This window comes from Anolis carolinensis, chromosome 2 (genome assembly GCF_035594765.1).
Source record: "Anolis carolinensis isolate JA03-04 chromosome 2, rAnoCar3.1.pri, whole genome shotgun sequence".
Taxonomy (NCBI): domain Eukaryota; kingdom Metazoa; phylum Chordata; class Lepidosauria; order Squamata; family Dactyloidae; genus Anolis; species Anolis carolinensis.
The window spans coordinates 266,421,288-266,443,447 of NC_085842.1; the positions used below are offsets into that span (position 1 = coordinate 266,421,288).

Genomic DNA, 22,160 nt, shown 5'->3' on the forward strand with positions numbered 1-22,160 from the left:
CTAACAGCAGGCACATTGCATTTAATTCATTCCCTTATATCTGCCTCATGTCATAGTTGTAGATCAATACTGCATCAGGATTTTTTTTCCCAACAAGAAATATCTTAAGCTTCAAAGTTATTTTTTTTTCTCTAGCAACAGAATGGCTCTGAGAAAAACAACTGATGTACTGCAGGCTAAATTTTATGATTAAGAGATTAGCATAGAGTCTTTTGGACAAAGGATGACATACAATTTACCAACAATTAGGCCATGATTGAGTAAATTTCCCTTCCTATAACCACATCAATAGTTATCGAATTGGACGCAACACATAAGGTAGGCTGAGGGGAAGCTGACCATAAAAAGAATAATTTTCTCTATGTTAAAGAGAAGAAGAGGGAAGGAATAGGCAGTAAGGGAAAAATGAAATTGGGGTGCTTGCTTGTTTTCTAAGTACAGTAGAGTCTCGCTTATCCAAGTTTCTGGATTATCCAAACCATTTTTGTAGTCAATGTTTTCAATATATCGTAATATTTTGGTGCTAAATTCGTAAATACAGTAATTACAACATAACATTACTGCATATTGAACTGCTTTTTCTGTCAAATTTGTTGTATAACATGATGTTTTGGTGCTTAATTTGTAAAATCATAACCTAATTTGATGTTTAATAGGCTTTTCCTTAATCCCTCCTTATTATCCAAGATATTCACTTATCCAAGCTTCTGCTGGCCCGTTTAGCTTGGGTAAGTGAGACTCTACTGTATTCAGCATTTCTAATGGAACAACATTAACCTTACCAGATTACATACTTCAATCCTTTCCCATGGACAAAAGATGTCTAATTTAATGTTCAAACATAAAAACTCATATATAAAAACTATGAAAACTTACTCAACAATTTCCAGCATTTATGTCCTACTACTCTGATTGAAAAGGATAAGAGTTTTGCTTACTATATGTTTTGTAATGATTTCCAGTCCCAGAGACAAGCTGTTTTCAAAGATGAACAACAGATTGCCTTTCCACAGTGGAAAGGTCTGTGGCTGAGGCAGCATAAAAACCTGTAGTATGCACACACTGCCCTTTGCTATGTGCATACATCACTTTTTTGTTTTACATCTGGGAACAATAAGCAAGTGGTCATGCACTTCATTTTTCTTTTGCTTTTTTTTTCATTGACTTTAACTTCTTAAGAGGGAGGTGTTCAAACTAATAAAAGGTCCCACAGGATGCAATCTGTTGGGGATCCTTAAACCAGGGCAATGGTCTTCCTATTACCAACACATTTCACACTGTAAAGTATTTTCCCCAGACATCCATTTAAAACACCCAAATACAAATGTTTCTGAGAAAAGAGTCATTTTCATTTGTACACTGATTTAAAAAGCACTGACGTGTTCAAATAATTATATATCTACTGTATTGTTGTAGCCCGAATAAAAAGGTAAAATAATTCCCTACATCTACTTGCTCCCACCATTGATTCAACAATGTTATGTGAAAAAGTATTGAACATTTAAGCAAAAATACAGTTATTTGACAAATCTCTACTGCCCTCTAGTGAATAACAGCAAAGAACATTAGATCGTTGAATAGTCAGACTTCAATTATTACTATATTTCTTGTGGCTGCTTTGTGGGGTTCAGAAAAATGAGAAAAGTCCCAAAGACAACAAATAGTGGGTTTAGAGGAAGAAAGGCATAAATGTTTTCATCAAGTTTTTATTTACTCCTCAAAGTAACCATTGTTTCCTGAGATGATATACTTTCCAAAAAGCTTTCACACTATATCTTTGTTTCAGTCCGTTTTATAATCATTCAAGTTGCAATGAATCCTTAATGTTAATAAGATCTTCAAAACATATTGCTAAATTTTGTAAATAAAAATCAAAAACACATCCTCAAAGGAAGAGCTGCGTGAATGTAACATCACAGATTTACGTGTTTTGGCTTGATTTCCTGTTCAAGTAAAATCTGTACTTGCCACCAACCATGTCCCACTTTCAGAAAGAGCACTGGGCTCTTTCTCAGAAGATCCTATGGAAAATTGTGATGGAAAGGCTTCTTGAGTTTTAACACTGCTGTTTCAGCTTGATGTCCTTTTCCACTGTGATTATTTGATCCTTAACCTTGAGGAGATTTTGAATGTATGGCTTCCCCAGATATCGTGATTATGATAGTGACTACATTTTAAAAATCCTGCCGCCTGTTCTCTTTTGACATAGCCCTGAGAATATGCTACACTGCAGTAAGGAAATGTAAGTGCAATTTGTTAACTCCCAATAACCTTCTCTCTACAGGTCACACAGAAAGAGTTATTCCTTATTGATCTATTGATAACATCCAGTTTTATGCTTTAGATATACTTCAAAAGTGTTGGCTTTATGTCATAAGTTGGATTGCTTAGCACCTAGAGATTGGATTGAATGATAGTCTTTTAAGTACAGGTGCTTTCATGACTAAACCATCAGACACATTCACACACTAAATGTACATAAAAGTTTGTTCTTGATTACTTCTATAACTGTGGTGCTTCTTTTTCTAAAGCAGTGGTTCTCAACCTGTGGGTTCCCAGCTGTTTTGGCCTTCAACTCTCAGCAATCTGGTAAACTGGCTGGGGTCAGTTGTAGGCCAAAACACCTGGGGACCCACAAGTTGAGAACCACTGCTCTTAAGGGTATCTGAAGTGATGTCTCAAATGCCTCTTAGAAGCTCTGTCCCTATTTGGACTGTCATTCAACTGTCAGAATTCAACAGTCACAGTATGTTGTGTGTATAGCGTAATTTAAACTGAAGTGGGTATACAAGTCAAATGAGAAAAAGAGTATTTTAATGAAAGCTCACCTATTCACTATTCAACCTTCTAAAAATACAAGAACCACTGAAAACTTATCCAGGTGGCCTGACTAATTAGAAAGAAACATGCAAGGTTGGGGAGAACGCAAGCTTCACCCTCTCCAATGTCCCTCTGCACTAGTGTATTATGACAATCGGGAGAAATTTATTCATATGTGAAGGCTAAGTCAATCCCAGTTTAGAAATGCATTGAGAACCTCCTTGAATACAGAAGCCTCTCTGTCTCAGGTGGTCCTTCATCAAGTACCAACTAGCCTCAGACTGAAGATTAAACATCCTTGATCTCAACTTTAATTGTTTGAAGAAGTCAACAATATTGGGCATTCCAGCATTGTATAAAGAAAAAAGAGAAGTGTTTGCCACACAAGATTCGTGAAATCCATCACATTTAGCAGGACAATGTTATCTTAGGCCCCTTATACACGGCTGAATAAAATCCCACATTAGGTGCTTTGAACTGGAATATATGGCAGTGTGGACTCAGATAACACAGTTCAAAGCAGATATTGTGGGATTTTCTGCCTTGATAGTCTGGGTTATAGGGCTGTGTGGAAGGGCCTTTAGTAGAAAATAACCCCAAAGGCGATTTGACCCTTGCTTCTTACAAGTAATACCTGAATCATAGAATCATAGAACTGGAAGAGACCTCATGGGCCATCCAGTCCAACCCCCTGCAAGAAGCAGGAAAATCTCATTCAAAGCACCCCCGACAGGTAGCCATCCAGCCTCTGCTTAAAAGTCTCCAAAGAAGGAGCCTCCACCACAGTTCAGGGGAGAGAGTTCCACTGTCAAACAGCTCTCACAGTGAGGAAGTTCTTCCTGATGTTCAGGTGGAATCTCCTTTCCTGTAGTTTGAAGCCATTGTTCCGCGTCCTAGTCTGCAGGGCAGCAGCAAACAAGCTTGCTCCCTCCTCCCTATGACTTCCCCTCACATAATTCAACAAATCCATATTAAGAATCCTTCATTTTTGTGACCTTCAAGTTGACCTAATAAACGTATTGCACTGAAAGCAGGATTTGGAGATTTTTCTGATGACTGTCATGGCTACCTTTACTTTTTGTCTGAAAACTGATACAAACTTATTCAGCAGTTGGAGCACAGCAGTGACTTTTAGAAAAGGATGTGGCCAAAGCTTCTTACCTTTGAGTCTTCATTGGTTATTCCAAGTTCTAATACAGCTTTAGGAGATTTTTGCTTGGCTTGGGTGGACTGAGCCATCTGAAGGTTAAGCTGCCATCCAACTGAATCAAGCTATAAAACACAAATGCATACACAAAATAAACCAGAAGTGACAATAAAGCAAAATAATATTTTAGTTTGTAAAACTGCTTGTGTGATGGCAAAGGGATGATGTGAGCAAATACATCCTGTCTAGAAACTGCTAAGAAGCAGGCTCTCTGCAAAGTCTGCATTCTTCCTTTGATTTAATGTTACAACCTTGATAAATAGCAGATACTATTACAGGGCAATCACCAAAGTCATAAGAGTAAATTACAAAGATGTTCCAAGTATGTTAGTGTGATGAAACCCATGGATGTTTGCTAGCTCTTAGATCGTAAAGGTATTAACACCACAGCCATAAATGAAGTGTCTATGTTGAAAACATTAAGTTAGTAACAAAAACATAGGGCATGCTGATTTTTCAGCTTTTTAAAGTTACACATAAATTTGAAAAAGTATTGTTTTCCAAATGTACCAGTGAGACAAATTTTATTTACAATGATTGATTTTTAAAAACTAGAATATACCACACCTTTTGACCAAATATTTCAAAGAAAAGAGTATAACAAGATCTTTGTCACCTCCAGAATTTTCTATTAGTATTATTATTTCCAACCTTTTTCTCAGTTCAGGATTCAACCTAGCTTCCAATATATATATTAAACAACTATTGTTTAAAAATCCAAAGCATGCAAAATATAAAAATTAATTTAATTATCAAAAAATTGAAAAGACATAGCTATCAAAAAAAAAGAAAATCCAGCAACTTGTGCAGGGCTCAGTCCTTTTAAGTCATCCGTCTTCAAAGAACAACTGATACAAAATATCCACTTTCCTTTGGAAAAAAAAATAGCAAGAAATGTGCTAGTTCAACCTCTTTGGAAAGGGAACTACAGACCCTGAGAACAGCCACTAAGAAGATCCTCATTTTCGTTGTTAGCAGATGTACTTGTGACTCTGGTCGTCAGAAAGAAGGGCCTCCCTAGAAGATCTCATATAGGCTCATAAAAGACTCACATAGGGCATTATAGATCATTACCAGCACTCTGAACAGTGCCCAAAAACACATCAACAGCAAGTGGGGTTGCTGCAACAAGGAAAGCCTCTGCAGCAAACCCAGTTAACAATCTGGCTGCAATCATGTCAATTAACTGATGTTTTCAAATACACTCAAAAGATACTCCAGGTACAGCACATTCGATGTGATGGTGGTTGTGTGTGCTTTCAAGTCATTTCAGACCTATGGCAACAATAAGGTGAACCTATCATGGAGTTTTCTTGTCAAAATTTGTTCAAAGGGAGTTTGCCTTTGCCTTCCATAGAGATAGAGAGAGTGAAGGAGTGTCACCCTGTGCATTTTCACAGACAAGTGGGGTGTAGAAGCCTGGTCTCCAGAAATGTAGTCCAGTGCTCAAATCACTAGATGAGCATGCTGGCTTTCCAAGGATACTTATTTCTACATTAGTGTTCTTATATGCTATTACTTGCTTCTTTCTTGGGGCTGCAAGCATTTACAATATATGAAATGCTGTAAAATTTAGAAAGGGAAAACGAGTAAGGATAGAAAGTTCTGTATAGTCACTGGAATTTCAGCCATTAGACAATATTCACTATATGAAAAAGGCAAAGATCAGTACCACCCAATCTTGGGGGGGGGGGGGGGGTTTGTAATGCAGCAACCTCTATTTTCCAAGGTGAGCTAAATTCTAAGGAATGGTTTGGTAGTATAAAATATTCTATAGCCTTGTGTTATCATTATTATTGTGTTCATTTATATCCCACTTTTTCTCACTACATAGACGATCTGCTCCTTATGGTCAAACTGTTCTACAATTCTATTTTTATCAAATATTGAAAGCTGGGTTCTTTATAAATATTTTCTTTCATATATCACATTTGTTTAGATGTGTGACTTCCACTAGGAACAACCACACAGGAACACCATATGGCGTACCAATTTAAATGTTGTACATGAGAATGATATTTACAGCATGAAGAGTTCTGATTTTTCCAGTGTTTGGGATAGAGTTGATAAACAGGTCTACAATACTGGATTTATCATTTTTAGCTAAAGGCAGGAACATGTCCCAAGTTTCCACATGATGGATGGGCCTGCTTGGTGGGCCTAAAGTGGCCCATGAGATGGGGTTTCCTCATTTACACTAACTGGCCCTGGGAGGCTTTCAACAAGTGTCTATTCCAGTTCTATGTAGAGATGTCAGGAACTGAAAATGAGAACTTGAACGCATGGCACACATTATACAACCCTTTCCCATATGTCACTAAGAGAGTGCAAAATATCCACTCACAAAAACTGATATACTTTGCAAAAGGCAGTAATTCCACGCAAAACTAAATAAATAATAACTAGATCCTTTTGTGAGGTATAGGTAATTTTGTGCATGTTCAAAATTCCACCAGGCCAGCTTTCTTTCCAAATTACACCTCCTCATGCAATGCTGTGATGCAATGCTACCACATAATATGGGGATGCAGGAAATATAGTAATTTGCTTCACCATTGTATTTTCTCTGTGACATGCTTATGTCATCACATTTGTACTAAGAACAAAAATGAAAGCAAGTTTTAGATTTAATTTGTAGGATTTTTTTAAAAAGAAGGAACACAGAAGTAATTGAACAATCTCACAAACTATACTACAGTTCAGTAGGGTTAACAAGCAAAGGAAAAGGCAAGTAACCTTTTCATAGATTGAACAGTCTTACACTGCAATGCAATTTAGGCGGCCTTCCCTCCCCCATCTCCACCCTCATTTCTAGAAGTATTGCTATGCTTTCAGAATCTTTGATTAATGTGCCATACCCTGCCAGGGGCTTCAGAGTAGCTTACCTATTTATTTTATTGAAAGGAAGATTGAATATAATAGAGTCCATCCAATTCTGACTGCTTAGAGTACATGATATATGGCCATAATAAAATGGGACAAGGTATGCAGGCATAGAAAAGTGGATTACTTAAGACATGCTGAGAATTAAGAATTAAGCCTTAAGTTATTTTATATGGATCACTTTTGTAAGATGGTAAACAGATATTGTTACATGGACTGAATTATTTACGAGGAACAAGGTCTAAGGTTAGTTTTTTAAAAGCATAATTACAAAGCTTGATATTGTTTCCCTGAACCCACAACTATCTGATAGTGGGAAGCTTTAAGGATTACCTACTATAGCAGAGGGAAGAATCCCTATACACCAATGATGTGTTTTAAGTTTCCAAACCAAGCATATATGCATGTTCACAATCACTTCAATAGTCAAACTATTCTAAGTATGTACTTTTGCTTAAGAGCACAAGTGTCTAGCAAGATCAAACCAAGGCCAGTACTCTTTGGAAGAATTCTAATTACCAGATGCTAGGCAGTCTGGCCAAAATTGGCCAACATCCCACTTTCTGCAAGACCCCCACACTAAGACACAAGGCTCCTTTCTGAGGACATAACATAACCCACCCATTTCTAAATAAAAGAAGTTTAAGAACTCTGCACCCAAAAAATGCATCTGTGGATGATAACAGAGAAAGTCCCTTTTAAATTAACTTATACAATGTCATAAAGATCAGTGACTGGAAAAATGAGAAAAATACATCCTGTCCCTCTTCCAAAGCTCTACCCCATGAACCATTTTCATTACAGCAGCGCACACTGTATCTTCTTTTATTGAGAAATGGCCTGCTATCTCAGGTAATAAGCTCACCAAGCAATGTATGTAGCACAGCAGCTGACAGACAGAATTTCAAATCAGGTTGCCCCTAGTTCAAAACCCAACTCTTTTATGAACTTACCAAATGGCATAAGACATTCCACAATCTCTTAGTACCATGCAAGACAGGGAATTGTAATAATAGTTTATCATACAGATTTGTTAGGACTGCAGTTGGGAATCTTTCTAAGCAAATGAAACCATTGCGCAAATGTTAAGTATCACTGTTATCAGATGGCCAGTGCACTGAAAAAAACTGCCCCTAGCATTTAGAAAAAGAGAAAAGGGAGAAATGACAGAAAGAACCAACACCAGACATCAACATTACATTTCACAAAAAATACATTTTAAAAAGTGAACGTTCCTGAACTCTTGTGCTGTATTTTATGCCTTCAGTGCTGTAACATGCCAGGGCTAATTCAACCCTCAGTCTTGAGAGCAGTGACAATCCAATTCAGCAAAAACTGTGCTATCTAGAAATTAAAGAATTCTAAAGTATTTTAGTTATTCTGCTTTTTGTGTAGACACCCATACTTCACCCAGAAACACTCTTCAATCAGGGCCTAACTAGTCAGAAATAAGCTCAGCTTAAATTAAGCTCTCCAAACTGACCAAGTGCAATGCTGGTTTGGTTTCCAGCAATGCATGGAAAATAAAACTGCGCTTCATTTATGCATTTTTACTGTTGTCCTAATGAATATTGGAGAATAAGGGGAATTCATAACTACAACCTATGGGAGGAATAACCCCTCCACATAATGATCTCAATGGAATACAACATGTTGAAGAAGGAATCAGCTGCTGGTATATTTGCTTTCATGACAAAGAAGTCACATTAACAGACATTTCTTATTCGTGTTCTCAATTGGTGACACAGAAATCAAAGATTTGCCATGTGTCCTAAGTCCAAGTAACAAGGTGTGTTTCCCCCAGAATGGAAATAAGACAATAAGTGAAGAAATCAGAGCAAAATGACAAGTTATCCTCGGCATTCAAAAGTGAACTTAACCCAATTTACAGCTGTGTTAAAACTGTCTCTGAAATAATAAGGTGACAAAAACCAACATCATTTTAACAATGGAAATCCAGGCAAGAGAGGAAGCTATGCACCATTAAACATTAGAGCATGAGGATCTTTTTCCTGACTGTGGTTGTTAGCTCTTGAAAGAGCACACTGCCAGAAACAATATTGGAAGCTACAAACCATCTACTCTCCAACAAACTTTTCTTATTCTCAGCAAAAGGGCTCTTCTCAAAACCATGTTGGTCTTCCAAGGAATTCTTACTTATCACATTTCTCAATAGACTCAGTGTTGAATGTCTCTCAAACCACTCAGTTAATTTATTAAAAGTATTTTTGTACCACGGGCAGACAAACAGGTAGAATTTGTTGAGAATACAGAATGGGTAGAGAATTTAGTGGCTCTACCAATGTTGTTGGATGGAAACTCCTATGAGCCACAGTCAGGATAGCCAATGGTGAGGAATGCTAGGAGTTCAAGTACAGCAATTTCTGGAAGGCTTTATCTTATCCATTCCTGACATAGATAATCAGGTATAAGTCGTATTCCAATACGTGGGGCTGCCTTTGAAAACGGTTCGGAAACTCCGATTCGGTCAAGGATCAGCAGCTAGGCTGTTGTTGGAAGCGAACAAAAGAGAACACACCACACCACTCCTTAAACAGCTGCACTGGCTCCCTATTAGTTTCCAGGCCCGATTCAATGTGCTGATGTTGGTCTTTAAAGCCCTACACGGCATTGGTCTAGATTACTTGAGAGACAGGGTTCCTCGGTATACCCTGAGGAGATCTCTTAGGTCCAGTGGGGAATTATTAAGTCCTGTAGGGAATTGTTAGTATCCTCTAACAGCCAAAACACTCTACATCTGAAGAGTACAAGAGAGAGGTCCTTTTCAGGAGTAGCTCTCTCCCTCTGGGGTACCCTGCCAGATGATATTAGATCTGTATCCTCTCTACTAACATTTTGAAAGTGCCTTAAAACCTTCTTGTTCAGGGAAGCCTTTGGGGGATCATAATTCAAAGATACTAAATGGCTAGGAAGGCCTATGGGTTTGTTTTATATGATAGGGTTAGTATAATTTATTTTATTGAACTTTAATAGAGTTTACAACATGTCTGATATTTATGTTTTAACTTGCTTTAAACTTACATATTGTATATTTTATTGGCTGTAAGCTGCCTTGGACCCTTGAGTGGGGAAATACAGGATATACATTTCTTAAATAAATAAATAAAATACCCCCTGGAGTTTTTTTGCTTAAAGTACTTTTCCGCAAATTTTGGAAAATCCTTCTAGCCTACATATACCTTTGTCTTACACAGACAGTGCTATTTTGACTACACAAGAATCTGTACTAAAGAAATGAATACGCTGTTAGTATCAGATGTCAACCCATCTGATTATGTATCCTTGTTCCTTCTGGTTGTTGTGATTGTTTCTTATGGTCTTCACTGTTTTACGAGTTGTATAGGGTCTTTGATTTTGTTTAATAATGAGTGCATTATGTTGCTTGTAATGTATGTTGCTGTTTTTATGCTTGTAAACCGCCCTGAGTCCCTTCGGGGAGAGAAGGCGGTATATAAATAAAGTTTTACTTACTTACTCAGTATAGAGCTGTATTCTCCAACCTGCTGCCCTTCAGGTGTGCACTACAACTTTACACCAGAACTGCTACAAATGATCTATGCAAGTCTGTCCCAGTTAGGATGGGATCCAGATTTAATATAATACAACTGCTCAGATAAGCCACAGTACTTTAGTGACTGTTGTACATCAAAAGACCCACAAAAGTATCCCACATCAGGAATAACTAGGCTTCCTGGTGCCTGCACAAAACCAGAGGAGAAAGAGAAAAGGGTTTGAAAACTGCAGCTTTAGAATTCATGATATAAAAACAGCCATGAGAAAAACACAGAACCAATCCCCCGCTACTTTCAGAGTTTGAAACACAGTCACAGAATATGGTCTGCTTTCATGTAGTCAACCTTTGTGAATTTTTACTCAGAGTGTCAAGCTAACTCAGGTCAACTTGTGAGGAGTATGTTTTTGCCAGTGTTTAAAAAAGGGAAAGAAAAAAATAGCCATCTTTGGCAATAAATAAATACTTGCCTTCAGAATAAAGACTTGCTGACACAGTAGTATTACAACTACCAAAAAGAAATGAAAAATGAGAAGAGAACAACCAGAAGCTAAAGCATGGTAATAAATCTCATATTGATCTCCCACATAATGAACTATCAGTTTTGCAATACCAGTCCCTTGTGATGTCACCACTAGACATGAATGAGACAGAAAAGAAAATTTAGAATCCGTTTCTAAATTAGTCTGTTGAACGTATCTGGAGCCACCTCTAATAGTTCTGCCACTTCTGGCATTTCCAGAGTCTCTAATCAACCTTATAATGTGAACACTCAGGCTGTGAAATTTCTTCCAATTAATTTAAGGGCAGCTACTAATGTACAGTTCCAACCAAAAAAAAAAAAGAACTTACGGGCAGGCAGATTTTAATTTATGTTCACTATTGACATTGATGCCTGTAGCCAGTAATTGTCATTGCCCAATTCCCCAACCCTCATAATACATGGATGTAATTGTGAGGTAGTGCATACCTACCTGAATATGGTACAAATGAGAACAGACCTACACAGACCTGGGGATGTATTTCCTGCCTCTAAGCCTCTCTCAGAATCTCCGAATGCATTCTTTTCTTGGCTCCCTTTTTCCAATTTCTGAAATCCCCATCCTCTAGGTTCCTATCCTGATGCAATTCAAACCTATATTCTTTTTTGCCCTACCACCTTTCCTTCCTCTCCTTCCGCCACTGGACTTATGCTCCATTTCCAAAGCTGAGATAATGGTAAAGAGTTAGTCAACCGCTTGCCAGCATCTCTAACACAAACAAGTGGAAGCATGGCAGAGGCAGTAAGATTAAACACACATGGAAGTGCCATCCAGGCAAACAAGTGTCTTACTACTGTTGGGGTCTTCACAGCAATATTTCTAAGGTAGTCCAGCCTCCTTCCTTCAAATAACAACCCTCTCCAACTGCTTAAGAAGGTTTCGTACAATTCATCCTCAAACCTAGATCCTGCTGTCAAAGGATACATATTTTCTACCACAATTCAAGATGCTCATTACTCCCCTTCGATCATGTAGGGTAGAGAAGCTGGGCCATGCAGAGTTTCCCCCTTTAGCCTACTATATTAACTGTCTTTTTGAGAGTGTCTCCCAGGTAATGCATCCTATAAGAGGTACACAAGGACAGATAAATTGTAAGGTGTGCCATTAAAGCCGCTTTCATTTTGCTTACACGTTTCCAAGCTTAACCCATTTATCATCTTAATTATACTTTTAACTATACAGAGTTTCTCTTTTTTATGGCCATAGGTTTTAGTACTGTCTAGCTTCTCCCACCTCACTTACCCATTCATCTCATGTGTACATTTAATTATACATGAACAAGAACCGTAAACATTCAATGCACTGACAGCCAATTAAAATGAGATGGGGTGCTATAGAGAATAAAGTTATATGCAATAAAAAAGAAACTATTGGTTGGGTCATGTTTCCTGAACAAACCTGATGCCCATCTGCCCCACCCTCCGTTTCTGCTTTCCATTTCCAATTTAATGGCAAACTATGGTTTGTCAGGACATAATCACACATACAGTAGAGTCTCACTTTTCCAACATTCGCTTATCCAACATTCTGGATTATCCAACACAATTCGCCTCCCGCCCCGATCCACAGCTGTTTCTCTAGACAGCAAGGCTTGAACTTTTTATGGATTCAATTTCTGACAATGTTGCTACTATAAGTTCATTTTATGCAATTCTATCTTCATTTGTAGTCAAGTTGTTAGTAGTCAATTTTTTTTTAGTCAATGTTTTCAATATATTGCAATGTTTTGGTGCTAAATTCATAAATACAGTACTTACTACATAACATTACTGTGTTTTGGACTACTTTTTCTGTCGATTTGTTGCAAAACATGATGTTTTTGGTGCTTAATTTGTAAAATCATAATGTAATTTGATGTTTATTAGGCTTTTTCTTAATCCTCCTTATTATCCAACATTTTCGCTTATCAAACATTCTGCGGGCCCATTTATGTTGGATAAGTGAGACTCTACTGTAATTGATTTGATGTGTAAACATAAAACCAAGTTAATGTTACATGTGTGCAGTGCAACAAACTTAAGCAATGCATGGAGTTCACATGTATCTCTATTCTTCCATTCCTTTTGCACAAATCAGAAAAAGCATTTACCTGTGTTTAGTTTCACTTTTCAGGTTGAAAATATTGCCAATTTCAAAAGCAACTAACTTATAATTAGAACATCTTTTAAATTGCAATCTCAGTTCCATAGGTAAGAATAATCCAACTTTCATGGAAAATGAATCTAAACTCAAATGAATTCTTCCTTCCAGCTGTATGGAAGAAGAAACGGCAAAATATTCAAGCCTGACTCTTCAAAAACACCACATTAAGGCATGGTCTAGTGTTACATATAAGCTGATCTCAAATGCCAAATCAGGTTTTGAGCATTGCATTTGAACCAACCCAAAATTATTATGTTCTGCATCCCACCTTAAACAAAACATGTTCTATCCCAGGTCCCTTCAACTCAAGCGGAAATCAAATCCGCCCATAGGAATATCATAATTCTATTCTTGTAAAAATGGTTTAAGTATCTCATTTGAAAAATATAATGCTATACTTGCTTACACCAGCTGAGCATCATATTCAACAGAAAGACAGCCAGAGAAATTAATGGATTTTATGCAACATCAGTGCCAGCTTTCATTATGTGCCCACTCCTTCTCATGTGGAGCAGCTGCACTTAAATCCAATTCTACTGACTAAGCAACATCCTTTCAGGTTTGAACAATTTACCATAGTAAATTCTCACCAAAACAGTCTCATCATATACAGTATCCATAGCCAAAGCTTCCCCCCATATAAATAAATACAGTTCAAAAGTTACTTCTCCCAGTCAACAACACTTCAGTATCCAACTAAGGTAAACATCATATAATTCAAAATTTTACATTGGTATGTACCTAGTTCTTGGTAAATGTATGCTTATTTGTTGTTGACTTTAAACCATCTTTCTCTTCTTCCCAATGGAAAGAAGTCCTGCACATGTTGCTTATTCTTTCATTTTACAATCTGTAGTAAATTACCTTATGAGGAGACAGAATCCTCTGCCTGAACTTTTCTACCACCTCTGGACCTGAAGCAGCCCATGCAGTAGCCAATACTTCTACTTTATCAGGATTCAAGTTGAAATGCTCTAATTGTTGTTTCAGAATGGTTGGCTTCAAATTGTGGTATACAGCCTGTTTTTTAAAAAAAAAGTCATTGAAAACTCATATATTCTCTAAAACAGCATTTAAGAAGTCACATCATGCCACTAATTTGTACAGCTAATACATACAGAACATAACATTGAAGGGTAGAACATTTACAATACCAATGAAATCATTCACTAGTTTGGAAAAAAAAACTAAGGTCTCTTGCATCAAAATACTGAGGACAATACAATATTCCTGCAATAGAGGAGCTATCTTTAAGTTTGGTGGCATGATAATGAAATACAGTAGAGTCTCACGTATCCAACATAAACGGGCCGGCAGTACGTTGGATAAGCGAATATGTTGGATAATAAGGAGAGATTAAGAAAAAGCCTATTAAACATCAAATTAGGTTATGATTTTACAAATTAAGCACCAAAACATCATGTTATACAACAAATTTGACATAAAAAGTAGTTCAATACGCAGTAATGCTATGTAGTAATTACCGTATTTATACCACGATGTATTGAAAACATTGACTACAAAAATGCATTGGATAATCCAGAACGTTGGATAAGCAAGTGTTGGATAAGTGAGACTCTACTGTATATATTTGTTGCACTACTAATGGATTGTCTGAAAACTGCCCTACAAAAAAATTGTACGGTTAAAATCTAGTATGTAATGCAAGTCTTTCTATTTATTTTTCTTCTTCTTATATCACTTCCTGAGCTTGAAAAAATGGGAGAGGGTGGGAGATATGCACCTTGTTTTACACAAGAGTGATGCTCCTGGATTCGGACAGGTTGAAATGGAAGTTTTAGTCAATTGTAGACAGTCACCCCAAATGTTTTAAAGGCTACCTAAACAATTTTGCTTTATAATTGTGAAGTTGTTGTGATATTTGACTCCTGACACACTTTAAGTACAGCTAACTTTGAATAAGGAAAAAGGAAGTTAGGTTTCCCAAACATATGACTGATATACTAATGTAAAGAAACATAATTTCTCTGATTGTATATATTATAAATAGTAATTATAATATAAAATATATTATTTTACCAATTTATAGCACTCACAAAAGTGTTATATAGCACTGACAAAAGAAGATACCTGTTCCAAAATAAATGTTATGGTTTCAAGGACTAAATGGAGATCTTGCTTTTCTACTAAGAATGCAGCTTGAAGTTTTTCTTCTTCTTCTTCTGTGAAAGTACTTTCAGCCTGAAATTTAAAAAAAAACCTTTAATTTACCCCAAAGACAGTACTTATGCATGCTAATATATATTATTTGATTGCATTTCCACTGTTTCATAAAAATGGTACTCAAGGAAGCTAAAAACAATACAAAATAAGCACATCATATACAGTTAAGAAATATCAAAAACTAATATAAACAACACATAGTACTAAAACAGCTGATAGTTGCAATAAAAAATTCTCATGCAGAGTTAATTATGGGATGATCACATCTTCAGTTTATTTATATTACTTTGCTAGTTTTTATTCATTTTAATAAACTTGACAACCATATTAGGTGTAAATAACTTCCTGAGTTAAAGCTTTTACTGTTGGGTTCTAATGCTTATAAAATATTTTGAAACAAGAAAAAATGAGTAGAATGCCATACAGTTGTTCTAATGTAAGCAAAGAAGCAGGAATGATGCACTTGTTGGAATAAAATCATTCTGCATCTTGGGATAGTCATTATCTGAAGGAATGCCATGTAGAAGATGAAGCAAGCCTGTTTTCTGCTGCTTTAGGGACTAGATCCAAGAAATGCAAATTACAAGAAAAGAGATTCCATCTAAACATCAGGAAGAATTTCTTGACTGTGGGCGTTGTTTAATAATGGACTAATAACTGCTTTAAGCAAGAGAGTTATGATGATGTTCCGCTTCTGCAGTAGAGCTACTTCCTTTCCAGAGGATTCAGTATCACTAAAGCTACCTGAAACTCACAAAAACTAGTGCTCTGATGAACGACAAAGAGCTTCTGTGGGGACAGGAGCAAGGGAAGTCAGTATTTTTTCCCATTTTCTCCCCAAATCTGAAGAAATATTTGCTTTGTGTCCTTTTAAATTTAATCTAAAGTCATGCTTATTCTTTAGGTGGATACATAATGAGTAGAACACAACACATAGCAAAGCATTTTTAAGACTCCTCATTATTCTGGGTATAATAATGCCCATAAAATATGGTAAGGGCTCTAAGAAGCTGTTAAGGAATCTTTGACCCTCCAGATGTTTCTAGGCTGGAAGTCCCTTCATCCATTACTTTAACTGACGGGATAATTGCAACAAATGAGAGCTAGTCTAACAACATCTGCGGGGTCACAGGTTCCCCCAAGACTACAGTAACCATTCTACTCCTGATTCAGCAGACACAATTAGAAAGACCACCAAGAGATGGTACTGTCATGTGGAGACTCATTTGCCTCCTTTGCTCATGAGAATTACCATACCCACATTGACCCAATAACTCTTCCAGCCTTTACATCAATTCTTTGTTTTACTTCTTTTAAATCCAACCTTTCAAAAATCATTTCCTCCAGGCTGATTGCAAGAAAAAGTCATAATGCATAACTTTAGCTAAAAATCAACATAACTAGTCTCAAAGTGGTGGGCTAAAACATGACCATTGGAGAAGTGTCACTATCACATAAAAAAAGTTATCACAAAAAGCTATAAATTGAGGATTAAAGAGGGTGCAAGATTCAAACTGGTTAGAGATTACTGCTTTCAAACTGTTCTGCTTTGATACAGGCTATCCACTGACCCACATTTTTCACTGAAATAGTGTGCGTTGGTTTTACTTTGAGAAGTTTTTTACACTTTACTCTCTGGAAAGAAAGGTGAACCAAACCAACACATGCAGGCATATACTCCACTGGACCTCAAGGCTATTTCCAGCTCTTCAATATTATACTAAAATGTGGTTGTTCTTCTCTGTACAAACCTTTAAGTGAAGCTTTTGAAGTATGCGGGAAAGCAGACGAGAGAACTTGCCTGTGTCTATCGCATTGATGAGGGACACTGCCTTTCGGATGCTGGAAAAGGAGCCCAAAAAGATATTTATTTATTTTAATTTATTCTATGCCATCTTTCTCCTAGAGTGGGGCCCAAGATGGCTTCCAAAATCAGCAAGTTACAAACATTACCATGCAATCTAAAAACAATTCAAATGATGTTGTAATACAGTTTAAAACTAATTAAAATTTACAAAGGTTGTGTGTGTGTGTGTATATATCTAACATAAAACATGTCCAATAAAAAGATACACCAACGTAGATATTAACAACTTAAATAAATAAATGTATTAAATAAAAATGTATTTCCCTATTTGCAAAGGAAACGAGGGACGAGGCCACCTTAGTCTTCTGCAGAAGGCATTTCCATTGAGAAGGCACCTTCTTGTGTTCTCGCCAAGCAAACCTATAATGCAGGCATCCTCAAACTGTGGCCCTCCAGCTGTTTGAGCTTCCAACTCCAGAATTCCTCGCCATTGAACAAGCTGGCAATAGAGGCCCCTGGGAACTGGAGGTACAAACAGCTGGAGGGCCACAGTTTAAGGATTTGAAAAAAAATCTGTTCCTGGTTTGAAAATGTTATTTCATATTTAATTATGTGGTACTTATTTTGAAAGTAGTTGTTATATCCAAGAAACTTGGTTTTGTGGCTGAGGGTAGTACTATTATTTCCTTCAGTCTAGGCACTTCATTTGTAATCTTCCTTAATGAATACATGTCATTTTTAACCTTTCAATGTGCAGACTGCAATGAAGTTTTTGGAGTTGAATAACCTTTTCCCATGCTTTTTTGGTAGAACCATTTAGGAAATGACATTTATAACCCTGGAACAAAAATTGTGTTACACAGTAACACAAGAGAAAGCCTTCTCTGGGCTCTTCCACAGACATATAACCCAGAACATCAAGGCAGAAAATCCCACAACATCTGCGTTGAATTGCGTTATCTGAGTCCACACTGCCATATATTCCAGTTCAAAGCAGATATTGTGGGATTTTATTCAGCTGTGTGGAAGGGGCCATAGATGTACTTTTGAGAAAAACCTGCAATAAATGACTGAAGCCCCTTCCACACAGCTGAATAAAATTCCACAGTGTGGACTCAGTTAATTCAGTTTAAAGCAGATGTTGTGGGATAGTCTGGACATAAACTACAGCATGTGAGAAAAACAAAGGACAGCGAGTACTAACCATTATATTGCCTCTCTGGGCCCTTCTACACTGCCATATAAAATCCAGATTGTCTGCTTCGAACTGGATTATATGGCAGTGTAGATTCATATAATCCAGTTCAAAGCAGATAATGTGGATTATCTGTTTCGATAATCAGGATTATATGGCAGTGTAGAAGGGGGCCTACATTTCTCATAATCTAAAAGCCATGCAGAAGTTTATCATAAAGAAAGATGTGGCAATAGCCTGCATCGAAAAGGGTTGCCTGCTATTTCATAGGGATTTCCCGGTCTGTGAGATAAGCAACTCCTTAACCCCTAATGTGGGCTGGATCTACACTGCTATATAATCCAGGTTATCAAAACAGATAATCTGGATTTCATGTGGAAGTGCAGATGGGGCCATAGTCTACTAACACTAAAAAACAGAGCTACTAAAACATAACAGCAAAGGCTTATGCACTACTACTCAGAAGGAAAGCCAATAGTCTGCTGTGTGAAAGTACATAGGAGCACAGCCTTAGCTGCATCCACACTATAGAATTAATTCAGTTTGATATCACTTTGACTGCCATGGCTCAATGCTATGGAATCCTGAAAGTTGTTTAGTGAGACACCAACCCAGAGTGCTAAAGATCTTGTAAAACTATAATTCAGCCTACTTGAGGGACCGTATCTCCTTCTACCAACCCACTCGAGCCCCGAGATCCTCAGGAGAGGCCCTTTTCTCGGTCCTACCACCATTGTAGGTGTGTTTGGTGGGAACGAGAGAGAGAGAGAGAGAGAGAGAGAGAGAGGGTCTTTTCAGGAATGGCCCCGCGGCTCTGTAACACCCTCCCTAATGAGGCACAATCGACCCCCTCCGTACTGGCCTTTTGCTCACAAATTAAAACCTTTCTGTGGAGCCAGGCCTTCCCAGACGAACGATAATAGGCACTGCCAGTCTGATAATATTCTGATAATATTTGACAAATAACCTCAGTGGCCAGAGATTATAGATATCTTTAAATGGTTCTTGCTGTAAGTTTTTAAATTGTTTTATTTGATATGATAAATTGGGTTTTTATATTGGGATATGATGTTTTAACTGATAATGTATTGTGGTTGGATGTATTTGCATGAATTTTATATGTTGTACGCCACTTTTAATCCCACCCACTGGAGAAATGCGGGTCAGAAATAAATAAATAAATAAATAAAGGGTCGTTGTGCATTTTCTGAGCTGTATGGACATGTTCCAGAAGCATTATCTCCTGGCGTTTCACCCACATCTGGAGAAATGTCAGGAGAGAATGCTTCTGGAACATGGCCATACAGCTGGGAAAATGCATAACAACCCAGTGATTCCGGCCATGAAAGCCTTCGACAACACAATAATAATAATAATAGCTTCCATGATGTCGAACAGCATTAATTCCACAATGTAGAGCAGGCCTGAGGGGGAAAAGGAAGGACCCTGAAGCTATTAGGAATGGCTGGAGTTGAAGTCCAAAACATCTGGAGGGAGGGCCCAAGTTTGCTCAAGCCTTGTGTAGAAGTGTTGTCGAAGGCTTTCATAGCCGGGATCACAGGGTTGTTGTGTGTTTTCCGGGCTGTATGGCCATGTTCCAGAAGCATTCTCTCCTAACGTTTCGCCCACATCTATGGCAGGCATCCTCAGAGGTTTTGAGGTGCTTTGAGGATGCCTGCCACAGATGTGGGCGAAACGTCAGGAGAGAATACTTCTAGAACATGGCCATACAGCCCGGAAAACATACAACAACCCTTGTGTTGAAGAAGACGTTTCTATAGAGGGATGGACTCAATCAAGAAAGCCACAGATGCCCTGCATTTGCCAAACCGGTTGTGGTGACTTGAAGGCAGTTCACAACCACAACAACAAACGAGCAACTATTCCACAAGGTAAAAGAGTAGAGAGTCTTACCTTCCTGTATCCGGAATAATCATGGGCGCCGCCATCTTAGCCGCCGTCAATCACAGCACGCCCTTCTTTGCCAAAGCCAATCAGCGGGCAAAGCGAACACAGCCGCAGAAGAGCCAATCCCGGCTCCGGTATTCTGGCGAGCCCCGCCTTCCTCCTCCTAGTCCCGCCCCAAGCTTGTGCCTCGATTTCCAAGGACTTTCCGCATGGGAGAAAAAAGTGCTGTCCCTGCCCGGCAGGGGGCGCGCGAGAGCAATTGGCATTCATTGCAAGAGAGGCAAGCAAGACCCATTGGACTGGGGACCCTTCCACACAGCCCTATAACCCAGAATACCAAGATGGATAATCCACAGTATCTTCTTCGAACTGGGTTGTCTGAGACCCTTTCCACACAGCTGAATAAAATCCCACATTCTCTACTTTGGAATCATGGGATTTGCATTTCATGAGGTGGCAAAGAAGGCTAAAGACATTGTAATATTATGCATCCCACAATCCCATAGACTGAGCCAAGGCAGTTAAAGTGTCGAACTGCATTCATTCTACAGTTTAGATGCACTCTAAGACATAAAATCATTTCCTCACAATTCACACCTAAAATACTATAATTTAAATATCCTATCCTATCCAATGGTGCCCCTGGTGGCACAGTGTGTTAAAGCGCTGAGCTGCTGAACTTGTGGACCAAAAGGTCCCAGGTTCAAATCCCGGGAGCGGAATGAGCGCCCGCTGTTAGCCCCAGCTTCTGCCAACCTAGCAGTTTGAAAACATGCAAATGTGAGTAGATCAATAAGTACCGCTCCAGCGGGAAGGTAACGGCGCTCCATGCAGTCATGCCGGCCACATGACCTGGAGATGTCTATGGACAACGCCAGCTCTTCGGCTTAGAAATGGAGATGAGCACCAACGCCCAGAGTCGGTCACGACTGGACTAAACATTAGGGGAAACCTTTACCTTTACCTTTCTTCTATCCGATATGTCGTTGATCCACTCCTTTGGGCTTCAAGCAAATCTACCACTTGCCAAAATATACGATCCTGTGCTTTTCTTTGAACAACTACCCATTTAATTTTTAATTGGGTTGCTGTGAGTTTTCCGGTCTGTATGTCATGTTCCAGAAGCATTCTCTCCTAACCTTTTGCCCACATCTAAGGCAGGCATCCTCAGAAGTTGTGAGGTCTGTTGGAAACTAGGCAAGTGAGGTTTATATATCTGTCGAAGGTCCAGAGTGGGAGAAAAAACTCTTGTCCGTTGGAGGCCAGTGTGAATGTTGCAATTGGCCACCGTGATTAGCACTGAATGGCCTTGCAGCTTCAAAGCCTGGCTGCTTCCTGCCCAGGGGAATCCTTTGTTGGGAGATGTTAGCTGGCCCTCATTGTTTCCTGTCTGGATTTCCCGTTTTTGCACGTTCTTTATTTACTGTCCTGATTTTGGAGGGTTTTTTTAAATACTGGTAGCCAGATTTTGATCATTTTCATGGTTTTCTCCTTTCTATTGAAATTGTCCACATGCTTGTGGATTTTTAATTTTCTGTGGCACTCAAGTTGAACCATCCAATGCTCAGAGTTGTGCTAGAAGATCCGAAACTTCCTTAAGGAATGTTTTCTTATGTAAAGAATAGCAATTTCTTCATTTATGTGTTTTTATATCACAGAGATCCTGGGCACTTAATCCCAGTAAATGTGGAGGGATGATTGTAGTCTCCAAAAATATCCCCTCTCTAAAATAACCTTAGTGTATTTGACAGCACTCCCATTCTTCCAACCAGAAACAGCAAATATTTCAGATAAATGGAAATAAATAGTGCTTGACAGAGAAAGTAATGGTGTGTGCTCATGCATATATATATTCCTTTCAAGATTATTTGAGGGATATTTAATAATCTAGATCATTTATTACAAATGAGTGTTCTTTTGATTTCAAATTCTAGAAGGTA

The 22,160-nt window shown here is 38.1% G+C and overlaps 1 protein-coding gene across 5 annotated transcripts in view; it reads right to left on the bottom strand.

Moving 5' to 3' along the window:
* Positions 1-20,365, bottom strand: part of commd10 (COMM domain containing 10) — a 93,686-nt gene extending 73,321 nt beyond the window's left edge. For 3 of the 5 annotated variants that reach the window (XR_010003485.1, XR_010003484.1, XM_062972166.1), the window contains exons 1-5: positions 20,227-20,364; positions 17,062-17,152; positions 15,218-15,328; positions 13,991-14,146; positions 3,982-4,092 (exon numbers count right to left, since the gene is read on the bottom strand). Coding sequence is in view for 3 of the 5 variants with exons in the window: in XM_062972166.1 (XP_062828236.1) it covers positions 3,982-4,092; positions 13,991-14,146; positions 15,218-15,328; positions 17,062-17,152; positions 20,227-20,261 (504 nt within the window). In the remaining 2 variants the exon portion in view is untranslated. Of the gene's footprint in view, positions 1-3,981; positions 4,093-13,990; positions 14,147-15,217; positions 15,329-17,061; positions 17,153-20,226 lie in introns of all 5 variants that reach the window. The other 2 variants (XM_062972167.1, XM_062972165.1) reach the window with 1 other exon arrangement.
* Between the last annotated feature and the right edge of the window lie 1,795 nt (positions 20,366-22,160).